We start from the raw sequence: 18,570 nt of genomic DNA, 5'->3' as shown, positions 1-18,570 counted from the left end.
TTATTCTGCTTCCTTTGCTAACAGGTATTGCCATTCCTTCTTGTGATCCGTCAGACCAACGTGTCTTCAGTGTATGACCAGAATTCACCCATGTTTCATCTAGCCACACTAAATCATGGAGTTCAATGTCGTTTACCTGCCACAAAAATCGGCATCGCCAAGCAGCAATATCTTGCCATTCCAAGAAAACTGTACTCTCGCTTAATTTTTCGTAATTAAATCCCAGGTTTAATAAAACCAGCCGAGGAGATGACTTACTGCCCACGGAAAGACCAGCTTCTTTAAGCGTTACATACAATTTTTGTAACGTTGGATGCTCTCTACGGTGATAATATGCATACAAATGTCTGCGAATCGCATCCTGTTTGAAAGAACCAACATTCGTCACACATTTCTTGACGCGTTGTTTTTTCCCCGGTGTTTCCAGACTTGGCAGTTTGGAGTTAAGAGTTGATGACCCGAAATGTGTATTCAGTTTTTCATTTTGCTCTTTGCTTATGTTTATAACGGTTGTTCTGCTTATTCTTAATGCTGCCGCAGTCCTCTCGACTACCTTATTAATGGAAAGAAGAGGCCCTCCCTTCTCTCTTTCCATCTCAAAATATTGTCGTACGTTGCAGACGTATTCGCGCGATTGTCCTCTCAATGCTATTCCTTCCCCAACTTTCTTCAAAGATGATTTCGGACTACGAACTCTAGGATGACCACACTTTTTATTTTCGGACATTTTGTACACAGAAGCCACTACAGTAATTCATCACATACTTGTAATGGAATCAAAGGAGAAGCAGACACTGAGATAATGCAGTTCACACAACACAACGCGCACAAGACCAGGTGTTAGCAGGTACTGAACCGTGACGCATAAGCAGTGGCAACTATGCAGGGGAGGGGTGCTGAACGTCAGCTTGCTATTGGACCACACTGTCTCACAGTCACGTGCTCGGCTAGCTGTCAAGTACAAAATAGTTTTAATCACACTATAGGCTGCGACTTTGTGGACGTGCGTCTTAGGTTTGAGAACTGTAGGGTCCTCCTAAATTGGTCAGGGATGCACTACTTGTCAGAGGCTGCTACTCGGGTAGCTGACTGTGTGTGGGGTGCACACGAGAGTTTTACAGATTGAGCGAGTCTCCGTCCAGTCCAGATAACGATAGTTGTATGAAACCCAGAAGTATCGGTGTAAGATAAAAAGAAATGCCTCCCACAGGTGATAGTCTTAAAATCCAAATAATTAACTGCCAAAGAATTTGCAACAAAGTGGCAGAGTTTAGAGTGCTCATGAAAAGCGATGAAGCTCACATAGTAGTAGGTACAGGAAGCTGGTTGAAACCTGAATTTGATAGCAGTGAGAGCTGTGGAGAGTTTAAGTGTAAATCGATAGGATAGGTCAGTGGTGAAATAAGGTGGTGTAGTTTTTTAATTAGAGGTCTGACAGTTACGCAAAACACCGTTTTTCTCAGTACCCAAACATGTTTCGGCATCACTGTGCCATCAGTGGGTTTTCGTTTTTATTTATTCTGCAATGTGAACATTTTTGTTACATGATTATAAAATTATATGCATTATTAGTTCAAACAACAGATCGTTTCTTTTTGTAAACACCTTCACATTTGGTGAGCATGAATACCTTTACATTTTGTATTGTATTTACAAAAAGAAACAATCTGTTGTTTGAACTCAAAATGCACATAATTTTATAATCATGTAACGAAAATGTTCACATTGCAGAATAAATAAAAATGAAAATGGATAAGATGGTGTATGTGTTGCAGTAGACAAGAATCTCGGATCCAGAGAGATAGAAAGTGAAGCTGCATGTGAAATAGTTTGGGCGAGTCTCAGTATCAGAATGGGGAGTGTGCTAGTTCAGCGTTACGATCCTATCGCCATAGCAAGGGGATTCGAACGGGTAATGATGGCACAGTGGTGCCGAAACATGTTTGGGTACTGAGAAAAACGGTGTTTTGCATAACTGGCGGACCCCTAATCCCAAAAAATGTTAACTGCAAACACAGCCAATATGAGGAGCAGCAAATCAAAAGATGGATAAGATGGTGTATGTGTTGCAGTAGACAAGAATCTCGGATCCAGAGAGATAGAAATTGAAGCTGCATGTGAAATAGTTTGGGTGAGTCTCAGTATCAGAGGTGGGCATAAAATGATAAATGGATCCTTCTATTGCCCACTAGACTCCTCTCCTAATGTAACCAAAAACTTTAGAGAAGACCTTACTTTGCTGGAACACAAGTTCGCCATTTATAATGTAATCGTGAGTGAAGATTTTAATCATCCGACAATCAATTGGGAAAATTAGTTTCGTTAATGGTGGTCGTGATAAGACATCCCGTGAAACATTTCTAAATGCCTTCTCTGAAAACTATGTGGAACAGGTAGTTAGGGAACCCACTCATGATTGAAGTAATTGTCTCTAGTGGCAACAAATGGACCTGATGTCTTTGAGGATGTCCGCATCGAAACTAGTATCAGTGACCATGTCACGGTTGCAGAAACAACGGTCACAAAAGTAAAAAGGGCAATTAAAACAAGCGGATAGATATATACCTGGTGATCAAAAAGTCATTATAAATTTGAAAATTTAATAAACCACGGAATATTGTAGATAGAGAGGTAAAAATTGCCACACATGCTTGGAATGACATGGGGTTTTATTAGAAACAAAAAAAAAACAAAGTTCACAAAATGTCCGACAGATGGCGCTGGACAGCAAAACGTCAGTGACTGCGCATGATAATCGTGTACAAAAGGAGCTGTAATGAGAGAGAGAATCAGATGTGCCAGCAGTCGCAGCATGTTGACGTTACCTGAAAAGGCACTTTTAGTGAAGCTGTATTATCAGAATGGGGAATGTGCTAGTTCAGCGTTACGATCCTATCGCCATAGGAAGGGGATTAGAATGGGTAAAGGTCCGTTGACAAATGCAACTGTGGCGAGAATGATTTTGAAGTTCGAAGCCACTAGTGGCCAACCGAGCACAAGGCGTAATGCTGCTGAGACAGTTCAGAAAGAAATGGAGACTGTAGCGGGTTCGTCTGTGCACGGGGAAGTCAGCGATCGTGCAGTCGCACGTCGCACCGGCATTCCATACACTACTGTTTGGTTGGCAGAGAGGCATACCCTCTGATGCTATCCGTACAAAATCCATCGGCATTGTGAACTGTTACCTGGCAATTTAGTGAAGCGGAGGGCATTTGTGGTGTGGGCGTTTCAAAAGATGGCGGAAGATGACAATTGGTTGAGTAACGTGTTGTCGACCAACGAAGCTCATTTCACGCACCGAGGGTCTGTCAACGCCCACACCTGCACAATTTGGGTTACCGAAAATCCTAGAACTGCCGTGGAAACTCCATTGCACGATGAGAAAGTCACAGTATGGGTTGGATTTACCACATCTACCATTATCGGGCCTTTTTTCTTCGAGGAAATGTGTGATTCTGGTTTTGTAACTGCTACCGTGATGGGTGAGAGGTGCGCCGATATGTTACAGAATCGCATCATCCCCAGCCTGGCTGATAAACACCTGCTGGAACGTACGATGTTTATGCAGAATGGCGCTCCACCCCATCTTGTTAGACGCATGAAAGATCTCTGGCGCGCGTAATTTGGTGGTGATCGTGTGCTCAGCCGCCACTTTCGTCACGCTTGGCCTTCCAGGTCCCCAGACCTCAGTCCGTGCGATTATTGGCTTTGGGGTTACCGGAAGTTGCAAGTTTATCGTGATCGACCAACATCTCTAGGGATGCTGAAAGACAACATCCGACGCCAATGCCTCACCGTAACTCCGGACATGCTTTACAGTGCTGTTCACAACATTATTCCTCGACTACAGCTATTGTTGAGGAATGATGGTGCACATATTGAGCATTTCCTGTAAAGAACATCATCTTTGCTTTGTCTTACTTTGTTATGCTAATTATTGCTATTCTGATCAGATGAAGTGCCATCTGTCAGACATTTTTTGAACCTGCATGTGTGTCAATTTGTACCTCTCTATCTGCATTATTCTGTGATTTATTCAGTTTTCAAATTTATACTGACTTTTTTATCACCCGGTATATGTTTGTTCAGTAAACAAGATAAAAATCAGTAGCGTCGTACCTCAGTGAGGAACTTGACACTTTCAGCAGAGGGCAGGAGCATGTAGAAGAACTATGACTCAAGTTTAAAAGAATAGTTGAGCATGCATTGGATAGATATGTGCACAGTAGAAAAGTTCGTAAGGGAAGGGACCCTTGAAGTTGTACAGCTACTGTAAAGTAACTTCTAAGAAACGGTGATTACTGCATAGGGCTATTGTGTTGTGCGTACTGTAAGACCTTTGGTACGCACACCATCAGATAATTTGACTTGTCGCTCTAACGAAGTAGGCGAGTGTCAGCAATATGTCTCGTGGTCTTATCGTGGCGTGTTTATCTTCTGCCACTTTTTTAAGGGTGAGGGTGAGGAGTCATTACAATCCCGGGAGCGGACAGACTTACCTTGGGGGTAAGAAGGGACAGGTATACACTCGCGTGCGCACACGCACACTTATCCATCCACACATACGTCTGCTTGTATCTGTATATGTGCAGATGGATATATATCTGTGTGTGTGTGTGTGTGTGTGTGTGTGTGTGTGTGTGTGTGTGTGTGTGTGTGCGCGCGCGCGCGCGCGTATACCTGTCCCTTTTTCCCCCCGAGGTAAGTCTTTCTGCTCCCAGGATTGGAATGACTCCTTACCCTCTCCCTTAAAACCCACATCCTTTCGTCTTTCCCTCTCCTTCCCTCTTTCCTGATGAAGCCACCGTGGGTTGCGAAAGCTTGAAATTTGTGTGTGTGTTTGTGTTTGTTATTGTCTCTATCAATGTACCAACGCTTTCGTTTGGTAAGTTACAGAATCTTTGTTTTTAGATGTATTTATAAATTAGTCGTATATAAGTAACCTGTAATTGTGGAATGGATAAATAATTTAGAGAAATGTTTGATACAGCACTGAAAGCAGTATATCTTCAAGTTATATAATATAGAATTATAGAAATGGAAGAGAATGTAGATGAAGCTGAAGTAGGAGGTATGATACTGCGTGAAGAGTTTGACAGAGCACTGAAAGACCTAAGTCGAAGCAAGGCCCCAGGAGTAGACAACATCCCATTAGAACTACTGGTAGCCTTGGGAGAGCCAGGCCTAACAAAACTCTACCATCTACTGAGCAAGATGTATGAAACAGGCAAAATACCCTCAGACGTCAAGAAGAATATAATAATTCCAATCCCAAAGAAAGCAGGTGTTGCCAGATGTGAAAATTGCCGAACTATCAGTTTAATAAGCCACGGCTGCAAAATACTAACACGAATTCTTTACAGACGAATGGAAAAACTGGTAGAAGCCGACCTCGGGGAAGATCAGTTTGGATTCCGTAGAAATGTTGGAACACGTGAGGCAATACTGACCCTACGACTTATCGTAGAAAATAGATTAAGGAAAGACAAACCTACGTTTCTAGCATTTGTAGACTTAGAGAAAGCTTCTGACAATGTTGACTGGAATATTCTCTTTCAAATTCTGAGGGTGGCAGGGGTAAAATGTAGGGAGCGAAAGGCTACTTACAATTTGTACAGAAACCAGATGGCAGTTATAAGAGTAGAGGAACATGAAAGGGAAGCAGTGGTTGGGAAGGGAGTGAGACAGGGTTGTAGCCTGTTCCCGATGCTATTCAATCTTTATATTGAGCAAGCAGTAAAGGAAACAAAAGAAAAATTCGAAGTAGGTATTAAAATCCATGGAGAAGAAATAAAACTTTGAGGTTTACTGACGACATTGTAATTCTGTCAGACACGGCAAAGGACTTGGAAGAGCAGTTGAACGGAATGGACAGTGTCTTGAGAGGGGGATATAACATGAACATCAACAAAAGCGGAAAGCATTTCTGAAGAAGAGAAATTTGTTAACATAGAGTATAGATGTAAGTGTCAGGAAGTCGTTTCTGAAAGCATTTGTATGGAGTGTGGCCATGTATGGAAGTAAAACATGGACGATAAATTGTTTGGACAAGAAGAGAATAGAAGCTTTCGAAATGTGGTGGTACAGAAGAATGCTGAAGCTTAGATGGGTAGATCACATAACTAATGATGAAGTATTGAATGGAATTGGAGAGAAGAGAAATTTGTGGCACAACTTGACTAGAAGAAGTGATCGGTTGGTAGGACATGTTCTGAGACATCAAGGGGTCACAAATTTGGAGGGTAAAAATCGTAGAGGGAGACCAAGAGGTGAATACACTAAACAGATTCAGAAGGATGTAGGTTGCAGTAGGTACTGGGAGTTGAAGCAGCTTGCACAGGATAGAGTAGCATGGAGAGCTGCATCAAACCAGTCTCAGGACTGAAGACCGCAACAACATATTTCCACCTAACACTGGTAGTTCTTGACATTCCCAATGTCCCACTGGGTGACATGTGCGAATGAGTTATTCTGACAGCCATCACAGAGTCATATAATGGTGTAGAGTGTGTGTGTGTGTGTGTGTGCGCGCGTGCGCGCGTGCGCGCTCGTGTGTGCGCATGTGGGAGGAGGGGGGGGGGGGGGTGTTGCACACGCGCGCAGCCTTTATGATTTCACGAATCCAGATCTTCTACAGGTGAGACAATTCAGAACAAAATATCACAATCCATGAACTCAAATACAAACTGTTATTCATTGCCACAATCTTTTCACCAAAACTGGCTGTTTATCACATTGGATGCCATGTCAGAGTCGACCAGCAGTCTGATGCAGCAATTGAACAAGTTTGGCAAGTCTTACAACCACACTGTAACAGAAGGCGTTTAACTTCCAATGCTGGCACTTGTCGTTCATTTACCCTGACTATGAAAGTGAGAGTGCCAAACTTGTTAAATTGCTGTGTTAGGCTGCTCGCCGACCCTGACCCGGCATCCTATGTGATGCACAGCCAGTTTCAGTGAAAGAATGGTACCGAGTAACAACAGTTTGTCTTTAAGGTGGCAGCTTGTGATATTTAATCCCAAATTGTCTCTAAACTATAGTAGTAGATTTGGATTCACGAAACCAGTTGGAATAACTCATTCGCAGATCCCGCTTAGGGGGACGTTGGGAACTATACAGTGTTGGCTGGGAGTAAAACTTGAAGGTATTCTGTATTCAGTGCCATATCAAACATTTCAACATTTTCACAATTAAAGTGTACTTTTGTAAATTTATGAACATCTTGTGTTCTGATTAAGGACATCACAGTTTAATTGAATGTGCTTTTTTAATGTTGTCATAAAAAACCATTAAACAAAAGATGTATTAGGAAGTTAGTGTGGGAATTCTAATAACCTAAAAAAGGTGACTGCAAGATATATGGTTAATTATGTTTAACAATACTGTTTATGCTCACTGCTGCTGAATTGACACTTCATTTACTTTAGGTGCACTGTCCCAGAAAAACAACAGTGAGTGAAAACTATGAAAATAAACCTACACTCATGTCTTTATGTAAACACAATAACATGGAAAAAGAGAGCTGTGTCTGTTGTTTAGTTCATATGTCTGTTGACTCCATTTTAACTTGTTATCCGACACACAATTTTAGACAGTTTTATTCACTCAGTGTATGACTGTTACTTTCCACTTCTGCCACTAACAGGGTCAGATTTGCTTGTTTTAACTCATGTAATGAGTCTGTTCCACTACGGACTCTGAATTAGTTGTAGTCTTGTTCATCTGAGCTGTGTCTGGTAAGGTTTTGTTTGAATCATAGATTAGTATAATTCTGTCATCAGCAGTCATTGCAATTTTGGAACCGAACTTTAAAATCGTCGAGATGGGGTAAGAACGAGAATAGGTCCAGTACCGAAGGCTCCGACACACTTCCGTGGGGCACACCTGAAGTGACTTACACATCCGTCGATACACTGTCTGAGATAAAATGCTGCATCCTCTCTACTGAGCAATCCTCTGTTAAGTCTCATATTTTTCAAACTTTTGAACATAAGAGATTTTTGTGCTCTATAAAAAGGCATTCCTAATGTGTGTACTGCAGTATATGACTAGTTTGTCATACAATAATACTTGTGAGAGAGACACTGCATTTGGAAATTGTGTCAACAAAACGTGACAGGCTGTGATTCACTGCTGCATGATGATGTCAGGTGACCCATTCACCAACATTGGTTTAAATTAAATAGTCCAGTTTCTTGATTTTCGTGTGAGTGAGTGAATGAGTGAGAGAGAGAGAGAGAGAGAGAGTTATTCGTTGTCTACTGTGGTGTTTTGTTATGTGCCCTTTTTCAAATGGTTTTCACTGGAGACGTATCACTCAAATGAGCAGCAGCAGCAGTATGTTCCCTCGTGGTTCCTCACATCCACAATGCAGCACATGTGTGTCACTGCCTGAAACAAAAGCAGGGTAGTTTTGGTCGGTGGGGCCTTGCCAAGGTAATTTCTAAATGAATTTCTTATCTCGGCCACTGTCTGCCGTTCTTGTGGACGTACCAGCACCCACCACGCACACACCCTTTTTCAAATGGTTTTCACTGGAGACGTATCACTCAAATGAGCAGCAGCAGCAGTATGTTCCCTCGTGGTTCCTCACATCCACAATGCAGCACATGTGTGTCACTGCCTGAAACAAAAGCAGGGTAGTTTTGGTCGGTGGGGCCTTGCCAAGGTAATTTCTAAATGAATTTCTTATCTCGGCCACTGTCTGCCGTTCTTGTGGACGTACCAGCACCCACCACGCACACACGACTGATCGCTTCTCAGCTCACATCGGCTGTGGCTTCACAACTAAAATAATGAGACAAAACAGTAAAAAACTGGCACAAGTGCTTTTTGTCAGCTTCGAAGCTGGGGTGCAGATCGAGGAACTATTTATTTCCTCAGTTGTACAAAGTGAAGTGGGTTTCAGGGTCATCTCAGGCACGCAGTAGAGATTCTAGGACTTGCACAGAATAGACTAGCACAGAGAGCTGCAGCAAACTATTCGTCTGATCGAAGACCACAAAATTGTCTTAATGCATTATTTATATTTGTATATATTATACGTGCAAGTAACGTAAGTGAAAAACCATCCTTATATTCTGTAGGGAAGCTTACTCTGATGAATAACTAATAAATTTATGTCTGTTCACAGAAATGGCGTCGACTCCTTCTGCCGGTATCCACAATCTGCCGTACGACGTAATGTTTTCCATCTTTTGCTACTTGCCGATCCCCGACTTGGCACACTGTGCTGCCGTGAGCAAGCAGTGGCACGAAATCGTGTCGGGCTTTACTCACCTGTGGAAGGGCAAGAGGTACGTCAGCAACAGAAGTCCAAAGGAATCCTTCGAGACATCCGCCATCTTGCGCGCCCTGCCGCTATTGCAGGAAGTCATCGTCAAGGCGGCAGCCGAGTTTGTTATCGACATTTTCTACCCCCGCCTGGTCCTGTTAGTGACAGACATTTCTGACATAGCATCTGCAGAGGACGGTCATAGACTGAGGTGCGCGTATTTGTCGACTAGACTCGACATAGCAGAAAGCATCTTCTCTTCTCGTTCGATTATAGATTTTGCAGCTCTCCAGAAATTGCGGATCTTCAAAGCGATACCGACACTAGACGCTTTTGCCCGAAAACGTGACCGGGAAGTGTGTTGCTGCGCCTCGTCCAGCTCTAGTGCGGATTACGCAGTCGGCACGGCCCTCGAGCTGTGCCCGAATCTCACAGACCTGTGCGTCTATGCAGAGTTCTTGTCGGCAGACTATCTGGACGCGTCGGAGGGGATCGGCCGGTTGCGGACGCTGGAAATAGAGTGCCCCGGCCTAGAAGAACTGGCGTTTTTGAGGCACTGCTCGGATACGCTGGAGGAACTGGAATTGAAAGGTTGTGCCGACCTGCCGTCGGCCGCGTACGCGAATCTCCGGCACCTGGGGAACCTGCAGAGGCTGCGGTTGCGAGACTGTTGCGTGGCGGGAGGCGACCTGGAGGTGGCCGCGACGGGTCTGAAGTCCCTCGTGTCGTTGCGGCTGGAGTGCTGCGACCTCATCTCGGACGTGTCCTTCCTGCGGCATTGCGGCCGGTTGCGGGAGCTCCGCGTCGAGGCCTCGCCGCCGGACACGCTGCTGACGGGCCTGCGGCAGCTGCCCGCCGGCGTCCGCTCGCTCTACCTGGCCGGCAGTGCCGCGAACGCGTACGAGCTGGCCGTAGTTCTGCCGCGTCTGCCGCTGCTCGAGGAGCTGGACCTCGTAGGTAGCGATCTGCCGCACCTGGGCTTCCTGCGCCACTGCCCGCAACTGCGTCGTCTCTGCCTGGAGTTCTCGCACTGGCCCGGCACGTCGGAGCTGTCGAATCTACGTCACCTGACGAGACTCGAGGCCCTGGACCTGACGAGGTGCCAGGTCGACGCGGACGTCCTCTCCGGTGTGATGCCGTCACTGTCGCGACTGGAGACGCTGTCGCTGTCCCACACGGAGGACGTCGCCCACTTGGCGTTCCTCCGGCACTGCACCCAGCTTCGCACTTTGTCACTGTTCTACACGTTCGGAATGGACTTGGATGCCTATTGTGAACTGTCCCATCTGGCTAACTTGCAGACTGTGCACATCAGTGAACATGTGGTTGACTTTGTCCGTGAGTTCATCCAACCGCGTATGCCGCAAGTAAAAATTTATACCGTACAACAGTTTAAATGAACTACTGTTCCACCAACTTTCCTGCCCTGTGATGCCAACGTGTGTGTGTATTAACATATATATGTGTATGGATTAATGTACATTCATTTGTGAAATGAATTTTTCAGTGTGTGTGTGTGTGTGTGTGTGTGTGTGTGTGTGTGTGTTGTTTGTTTGTTTGTTATTTCCAGTCTTACTGGACAGTGATTGTAGCGACTTGGGTTATCTAGTCGTGACCCACAACTTTGTGTCAGAGCTTTACTTCAACCAGTACCTCACCCTGTCATCTAAACTTCACACAAGATCTCCTGCATACCTTGCTGGTGTGGCACTCCTGAGTAAAAGTACGTCATGGAGAAGCCATTCTCTAAATGAATCTCGACTGCAGAGTGAAAGTTTAAGTCTGGAAACTACCCAGAGGCTGTGGCTAAAATTTTTCTCAGAAATATTCTTTCTTCTAGTAGTCCTAGGTATGCATGAGAGCTTTCTGTAAAAGAGACCTAATATTGCAATATAAATTCAAAAATTTGTATATAATCATGTATTTTCTGTTTAATCAATAATTATATGGATTGGCAGCAGATAGAAAATAGTCATTGTTACCATAGGTAAAATCAAAATGTCAACTGAAAACAGTTTAAAGAGCTTAGAACATTATTACACTAAAGACGACTTACTGTGACTGCGTAAACAAATCTCCACAAGTATTCTAGAAAAAATGACTATTTAAACCTAGCAAAAAATGTTTTTCAGAGTCTAATATTCGTGCACTTAATTTGTCTACTGCCTTTAGGTTTATGGAGCCTTAGGTTACTATTAAGCTGAATGCTCGTTGTAAAGAAGTTTCCTTTACCGTGTGTCTGTGTTTCAACTTATTTTATATACAAGTCCTTTGAAGAAGTATCCACCGTTGTAAAAGAATTTTTGTATTAAACCTTTCTTAAAATTCTCGTTAAGTTTCAGCCATCATTAGTGATATTTATTTTGTATCTCAGCAAGATGTCTTTCACTATTCTGCATGTAGTTTGTTGAAGTGCCATCAAAGATGTAAATAATTGTAATAATGCATTTTTGTCTCCGAGGAAAAAAATTATTAAAGTTCCTTTATGGCACTCATTCTTATGGCATAATTATATAATAATTTCCTTTATTTTCCAAAAGATAGTAAGATTTGTTCAAAGAAGTAATGAACATGAAATTGTATGATGTAAATAGGTGCAGATAATAAAACTGTGTGCTGGACAGAGGTTGAAACCAGCAACCTTACCCTTCGCATGCAATGCTCTTGCCAGGTAAGCCGTGCATCTTTCTTTACCTTACTGAAGGTCTTTTGCTGTGCTCAAATACAATGACTTAAAATGTGAAGTAAATGTTGACGCAAAGCTTAACCATAATCAACACATCATTCAAATTACATATATTTGGCAAGGAATAAAAGTTATAAAACATGAACATATTATATCCACTAGAGTATTTTGTAAGGGGCAGTCAAATGAAAACGAGTTAGCTGGCTGGTCACCATAAATATTAATATGTTTATCCCACTGTGAAAATGTTTGTCGTTGCCTACAGAACGACGATTGTACCCCAGTGTGCATCTCTTCGACAAAGCAAATCGACAGATAGGGATGTCTTTCCTCGAGGCTCCAAAAATAGTGACATCACATGGGAAGAGATCGGCACTGTACTGAGGGCATGTGAGGACTTCCCAGTGTAACTTTTGCAGCATAGTCAAAATGGGCATGCCAGCGCCAGGAAAGTCGTGATAATCTATTTCTGGAACTGCAAGGGCCTGTTGCCCATTAACTGTCTGGAACACAGTGCCACAACTAAAGCACAGCCTTTATGTGGACACGTTGCAAAAACTCGAGCACACCGTAAGTCCAAACACACACGAATGTTGACAGACAGCATCATTCTGTTGCAGGATAACACCCGCCTACATGTTGCCGAGGTCATTTTGATGACATTGTATTGTTATGATGATTACTTTTGAAATAATAAACAATTTACTTACCTTTTGTTTCCATCTCTCGTTTTCATTTGACTGCCCCTTGTATTCTTAAACATGGTTTTATTGCAAGTTGTTCTTGTGGAGTAATTATTTTGCTCTGTTTTGGTGTATTGTTTGAACTGGTTTTAGACGTAAATTAGAGAAATTAAACAGCAGGATTGCAAGAAGTTCTACCGAATATAGCTTATCCTAAAACATGAATTTCAAATGTATTACCAGAAAATGGATATGGTATTTATGTTAATGGTATCATGTATCCATTTTTGTTTCAGATCAGAGTGATATGTCCACAGTTTTGTGAAATTAAAAAAGTCCAATTTCACACCAGACAGTAATATCCATTGCATTCTCATTTCAGAGCATGAACACATTTCATATTTATACCATTTCCCCTACAGCTCCCCCCCCCCCCCCCCTCCAATGTTACTTGTGTGATGCAATCAGGACATTAATGACAGTATGGGTTAACTTGTCTGTTAGCATTCATAGTCTAAATGAGAGGGAGGATGTCTCCGAGGTTTTGGTGGGGGTCTGTTCGTTAGATATTGTGGAGTTGGCAGGACTGATCTGCTGCAGTAACGAGTAATTACTTTTAGTCAGTTCGTTTCTTTGTCTAACTGACACAGTTTTTTTATGGAGGAGTCAGCCCAAAACTCTGAGATGCTTTCAGTAATCACTAGGAAGAACCTTCATCAGACTAATGCTTTCACTGCCATTTGTTCTACTAGTTACTGGCCACTTGGCCTAAAATCGTAAACACTTTGAAAGAATTCACTATGTCGAGGACCACATGCCGTATAATACGAGAGATGAGTACCAATCAGTAACTTATTCCTGGTGTTCACTGGAATTTCTCTAACTTAATTCTTTAAGATATAGGCAGGCAGACTCTCTTCAGTGAATACTGAAAACAGTAACTTAGCTTGCAGTTGTTGTGTGTCCACTAGAGTCTGTCGCTATCTTCTCATAATTGAAATGTCTATTGCTCCTTTGTGTGCTGCGGAGGAGCATTATTGGATATGGAGTTTGTGTGACAATAAAGTACCACACTTCACCTTGATATGTATGAATTTCTTAAATATCAGTATTAATACTGGGATGAAATACATGAGCTCTTACTTTTCCTCTAGCAACAAAACACCTTGGACAAAAATGTTGATCAGTAGCTTGATTTCTGTGCACAAGTCTTGTATTGTAAACTACAGTACTCTGATTCTTATCATCACATTCAAAGACTATATCGGGCTTCTCTTGCCGTGACTGAAAACCTAATCCTTCTAATTTATATTACACTAGCATCAGAATATGTCAATTTAATAGTCTTATTATTCCATTTTGAAATGTTTATTGTAAAAGTTGTATGGCAGGCAAGGGCAATCTTTGGTGACCTATGGGTCTGATTCACATGCTTACTTAAGCTCATGAGCCAGGTTGTCACGTGATGTGACAGCTATGCTCTTAGCTCATAAACTCAAAAATATAGCGCCCATGATGTCAATCTTTACGGGGTAACGCACCAATATGAATGGCATATCTTTCCCAATATGCCAAGCAACAAATTATGACTCAAAACCCATGGTTTTTGAGAATACGTTCATTTCGTGTTCACTACATCGTCAGGTGTTTACATTTATTTACGTGTTGTGAACATTGTTTCTTTACTTACAATGTGTTACAATAGCTCTCTTAAAAAGTTCCATTGCAGAATTCTGCAACACCCGTGTGGCCGAGCAGTTCTAGGCGTTTCAGTCTGGAACAGCGCGACCGCCACGGTCACAGGTTCGAATCCTGCCTCAGGTGTGAATGTGTGTGCTGTTCTTAGGTTAGTTAGTTCTAAGTTCTAGGGGCTGATGACCTCAGATGTTAAGTCCCATAGTGCTCAGAGCCATTTTTGATCAGTTGTAGTGTTCTAAGACATCCTTAATGGACAAGAATTACTTATTAATGTTAACACAAGAAAGAATAGAAAAGCAAAATACAGCAGTGAGACAGGCATTCCCAGTCGACAAGCAGTTAGGAGTAACTTTGCAATTTTTGGCCACAGGAAGGTCATTAGAGTGTTTGAAATTTAGTGCGTTAATATCAACAAACACAATTAGCAAGCACTGTTTAAATATTTATCCAAAAATACTTTTTGTGAATGCTGGCGTAGGCATTAGTTGTTCCTGTAACACTAAATAAATTAAGCCATCATTTCTTTGTTCATTTTAAAACATTTAAACTCTAAATCACTTGAACCTAACATATATCAGCTATATTATATTGCAGTCCACCCAGAAGAAGCGAACAGAAGATTGTCGAATATCTAAGAATGTGTCATGGATGGAGCACAATGCAAATGCCTCACTCTCTCCCCCACAAATTTATTTGACGGACATACACGTCTTATCGCTTAGACACTAATTTTTCAATCAATGTACTTTTCCCTTTATTAGTGTACCTGAATGCTGTTTCCTTACCTTCTCAGCTCAAAAGGACACATTGTACCAATTGATAGCCTTCCACGCCCAGTCACTATATAACAGATTATACCTACTAGAGTCTACAACTTTCTTTTCCGTAGTCTGGAATATCCAAAATACTTCTCAGAAAACTTGACATGCTTCCAGCTAGCTACCAAGAAAGGATTCGTGTAATCACTCTTTTCTCCTCGTTGCCCACCTTCCCAACTTAACATTAAATGATAAGGCAATCTTGTGGCAAGTTGGACATGTTCACAATCATTTTTTTTAATAAATCAAAGCTGTTTTCCAACTCTTTACATGTTTGAGCATCAAACATACCCACTACATTAACAAACCACCACAATGTCTTATTCCTAACTTTCTTCTTCTGTAGTGGTCAATCCAAGGATTGGTTTGCAACAGCTACAATGGCAACTTGTCTCCATTCTGTGCGTCTTTCAGCTTTTCTCTTCATTTCTTTATAGGTGTTACATCCCACATCTTTCACGATTTGATCCATGTACCTTAGTCGTGGTCTTCCTCTTGGTCTTTTTCTCTCGACATATCCCTCTATGATTGTGTTCAGGAGTCCTTTATGTCTTAATAGGTGGCCTTGCACTCTTATTTTAACAATGAAACTCCAGAAGCTTCTCTTCTCACCTGCTCTTTCCAGAACCACTTCGTTTGTGTCCCGAGAGTCCATGTTTCACACCCATAGCATGCCACACTCCACACATATGATTTCAAAAATCTTTTCCTGATTTCAAGGCTGATGCTCTTAGATGTTTTTCTTCTTGTTAAAAGCAGCCTTTGCTTGAGCAATTCTACTTCTCACTTCTGCCTTGCTCCTTCCATCCCTGGTAATATTACTGCCCAGATAAGTAAATTTATCAATTGTTCAAGCAGTTCATTGCCTGCATGAACTTGGACTTTCACTTGATCTTTTTTGTCGCATGCCATTACTTTTGTTTTTGCTTTATTAATTCTCATATTATATTCTTCCCCCATAACTTTACCCATTCTATTCAGTAGGACTACAAGATCTTCTTCACTTTCAGCCAGGACAGCTATATCATCGGCATATCTTATCGTATCTATTCGTTGGCCATGAATTACTACACCTGTCTGTGAATTTTCCCTTACTTTTTTCAGCGCCTCTTCAATGTATACGTTAAAGATAACAGGGGATAGTGCGCAACCTTGTCGGACACCTTTCCGTATCTGCACCTCTTCTTGTTTTGTCCGTCCACGGATAACTGCTGTCTCGTTTTTGTATGGGTTCCATATCATTTTTCTATCTTTATGGTTTATTCCTACTTTTTTGAGTACCTCAAACATCTCATCCCATTTAACATTATCAAAGGCTTTCTCTACATCTACGAAAGCTATGTATGTTGTCAGGTTCTTATCTAGTCGTTTCTCTATTATTAGTTTTAGAGCAAATATTGCTTCTCTGGTTCCTCTATCTTTCCGGAATCCAAACTGTCTTCGGAGAGTGTAGCTTCGACTTTTTGTTCAATGCGTTTTAGGATAATTTTAGAGGCGTGAGTAACTAGGCTGAGCGTCCTATAATTTTCACATCTTGCAGCATTTGCCTTCTTTGGAATAGGGATAATAATGTTTTTCTTAAAGTCTGTAGGAATTTTACCCTGCTCGTACATGTTGAAAACAAGATAATACAACTCCTGATTCAGTTTTGCTCCTCCAGATTTCAGAAGTTTGGCTGGGATATTGTCTATATTCCTAACATCTTCAGTAAATATCGTGCATTCGTTTTAAAATATGCAAAATAATGTGAACACCTGTACTTACTTTGGAATGGTTTATTAATATGGGGTTGGACCCCCTTTGCCCATAATACAGCTGCAATTCTTCTCGGAATACTGGCATATAATCATTGTATACTCTCCAGTGGAACAATATGCCACTCTTCGATCAGAGCCTCTTCCTAACTCCTTTCGTGACGAGGGAGGCGGAAATCTGCTCCAGAGTCTGCGCCCTGCTACTGCCCACATCGGTTCGATAATGTTAAAATTTGGCGATGGTGACGGTCAGGAAAGACGATGCTGTTCAGCTGCGTGCTCCTCATACCACGATTGGACCATCCTGACTGTGTGAATGGGTGCCTTATTTTCCTGAAATATGGCATCATTGTTGGAACAACATTTGAATCGTGGGGTGCCCCTGATTACCTAAAATGTTTACATAATCATTGGCTGTAACAAGGCCTTTGAGAGTAATGATGAGACCAGCAGGATACCGTGATATTGCTGCCCATACCATCACACTTCCACTTCCGTGCTTATCTGTCGGAATCGAGCAATCGGGATTGTAGGTTTCTTTTAGCGTTCTTCAGATGTAAACCCGGCCCGATGTTGGAAATAACAAAAACGTTGACTCGTCAGACCATATTACTTGTTTCCACTGATCAGCCGTTCAGGATTTATGCTCCTCACACTGTTTTACGCTTCTTTGCATTGGTTGTTGTCACTAATGGTTTCGGCATGGAGCGTGTCCGTGAATATTTGCTTTACGGAGTTCTCAGCAGACAGTGTCGATAGATATGGCTGTTGAGCTCTGCAGTCATTTTAGCCACCGTAGTTTTGTGTTGTTTTGACATAATTCGTGTTAGCGTATGACAATCTGTAATTTAGTTTTGATTTGCACCCACTATTACGTTTACACGATGTCTTTCCGTGTGTAGGCTGTCGTGACTGTTGAAACAGTTGCTTTTGAAACATTCAGTAAGTTGGCTGTCTCGGTTACTGATGCTTCAGCTAATCGGGCCCCCACAATCTGCCCTCCTTGTAACTCTGTTAGGTCTTGTGTTGCTCGTCAACCTTGTCCTCTGAATGCAGATACGAAGCGTCCACTACCTATAAACAGCCTGCTGTGATACCTAATCCGTACTGAACGTGAACAGTCCAGCATACCACATGTCTTACCTATGTTGTTGACCATCAAACACAACCATCCCATTACTACCACTGTTTGCATTATTTTGCCTATCCTGTTTATATGAGAACGGTTACACGCAGCAGTTTTTCTTTACCCATACAATACTCAGATATGTCGAAATCTGTTGCATACTTCTTTATGAATAGTATTGAAGTGAACCAAGCAATGCTGATAAAATCTGCTCTAGAGAGACTCTACCATTGTGATGTTAAGGTTTGGTGTGTTACTTGTGATGGCTGTAAGGTAAATTAAAGCACTTTACATTCACTATGTTGCATGTTAAATTTTTCTAAAGGTGCACTTAAAAGCCATCTTCCTCATCGCCTGGAAAAATATTTTCATTGGATGTTAGATATGCATATGTGTCATATGATGAAGTTGGCTTGAAATTCACTCTAGCAGAAGAATCAGTTATTGAGCCTCCGAGTGGTGTTATTAAGAGTAGCATTTCATTGGGAGACTAAATAAATTGCATACTGCAGAATGCAAAACATTTTC

The 18,570-nt window shown here is 42.0% G+C and overlaps 1 protein-coding gene across 2 annotated transcripts in view; it reads left to right on the top strand.

Moving 5' to 3' along the window:
- Nucleotides 1-11,754, top strand: part of LOC126213216 (uncharacterized) — a 49,467-nt gene extending 37,713 nt beyond the window's left edge. Inside the window, exon 2 of one of the 2 annotated variants that reach the window (XM_049940857.1) lies at nucleotides 9,137-11,754. In XM_049940857.1, the coding sequence (XP_049796814.1) occupies nucleotides 9,139-10,677 (1,539 nt within the window). In that variant the 5' untranslated portion in view covers nucleotides 9,137-9,138 and the 3' untranslated portion in view covers nucleotides 10,678-11,754. The remainder of the gene's footprint in view (nucleotides 1-9,136) is intronic. The other variant, XM_049940856.1, reaches the window with a different exon arrangement.
- The last annotated feature ends 6,816 nt before the right edge of the window (nucleotides 11,755-18,570 follow it).

Source organism: Schistocerca nitens, chromosome 11 (assembly GCF_023898315.1).
Source record: "Schistocerca nitens isolate TAMUIC-IGC-003100 chromosome 11, iqSchNite1.1, whole genome shotgun sequence".
NCBI lineage: Eukaryota > Metazoa > Arthropoda > Insecta > Orthoptera > Acrididae > Schistocerca > Schistocerca nitens.
This window is presented reverse-complemented; position numbering and strand designations above follow the sequence as displayed.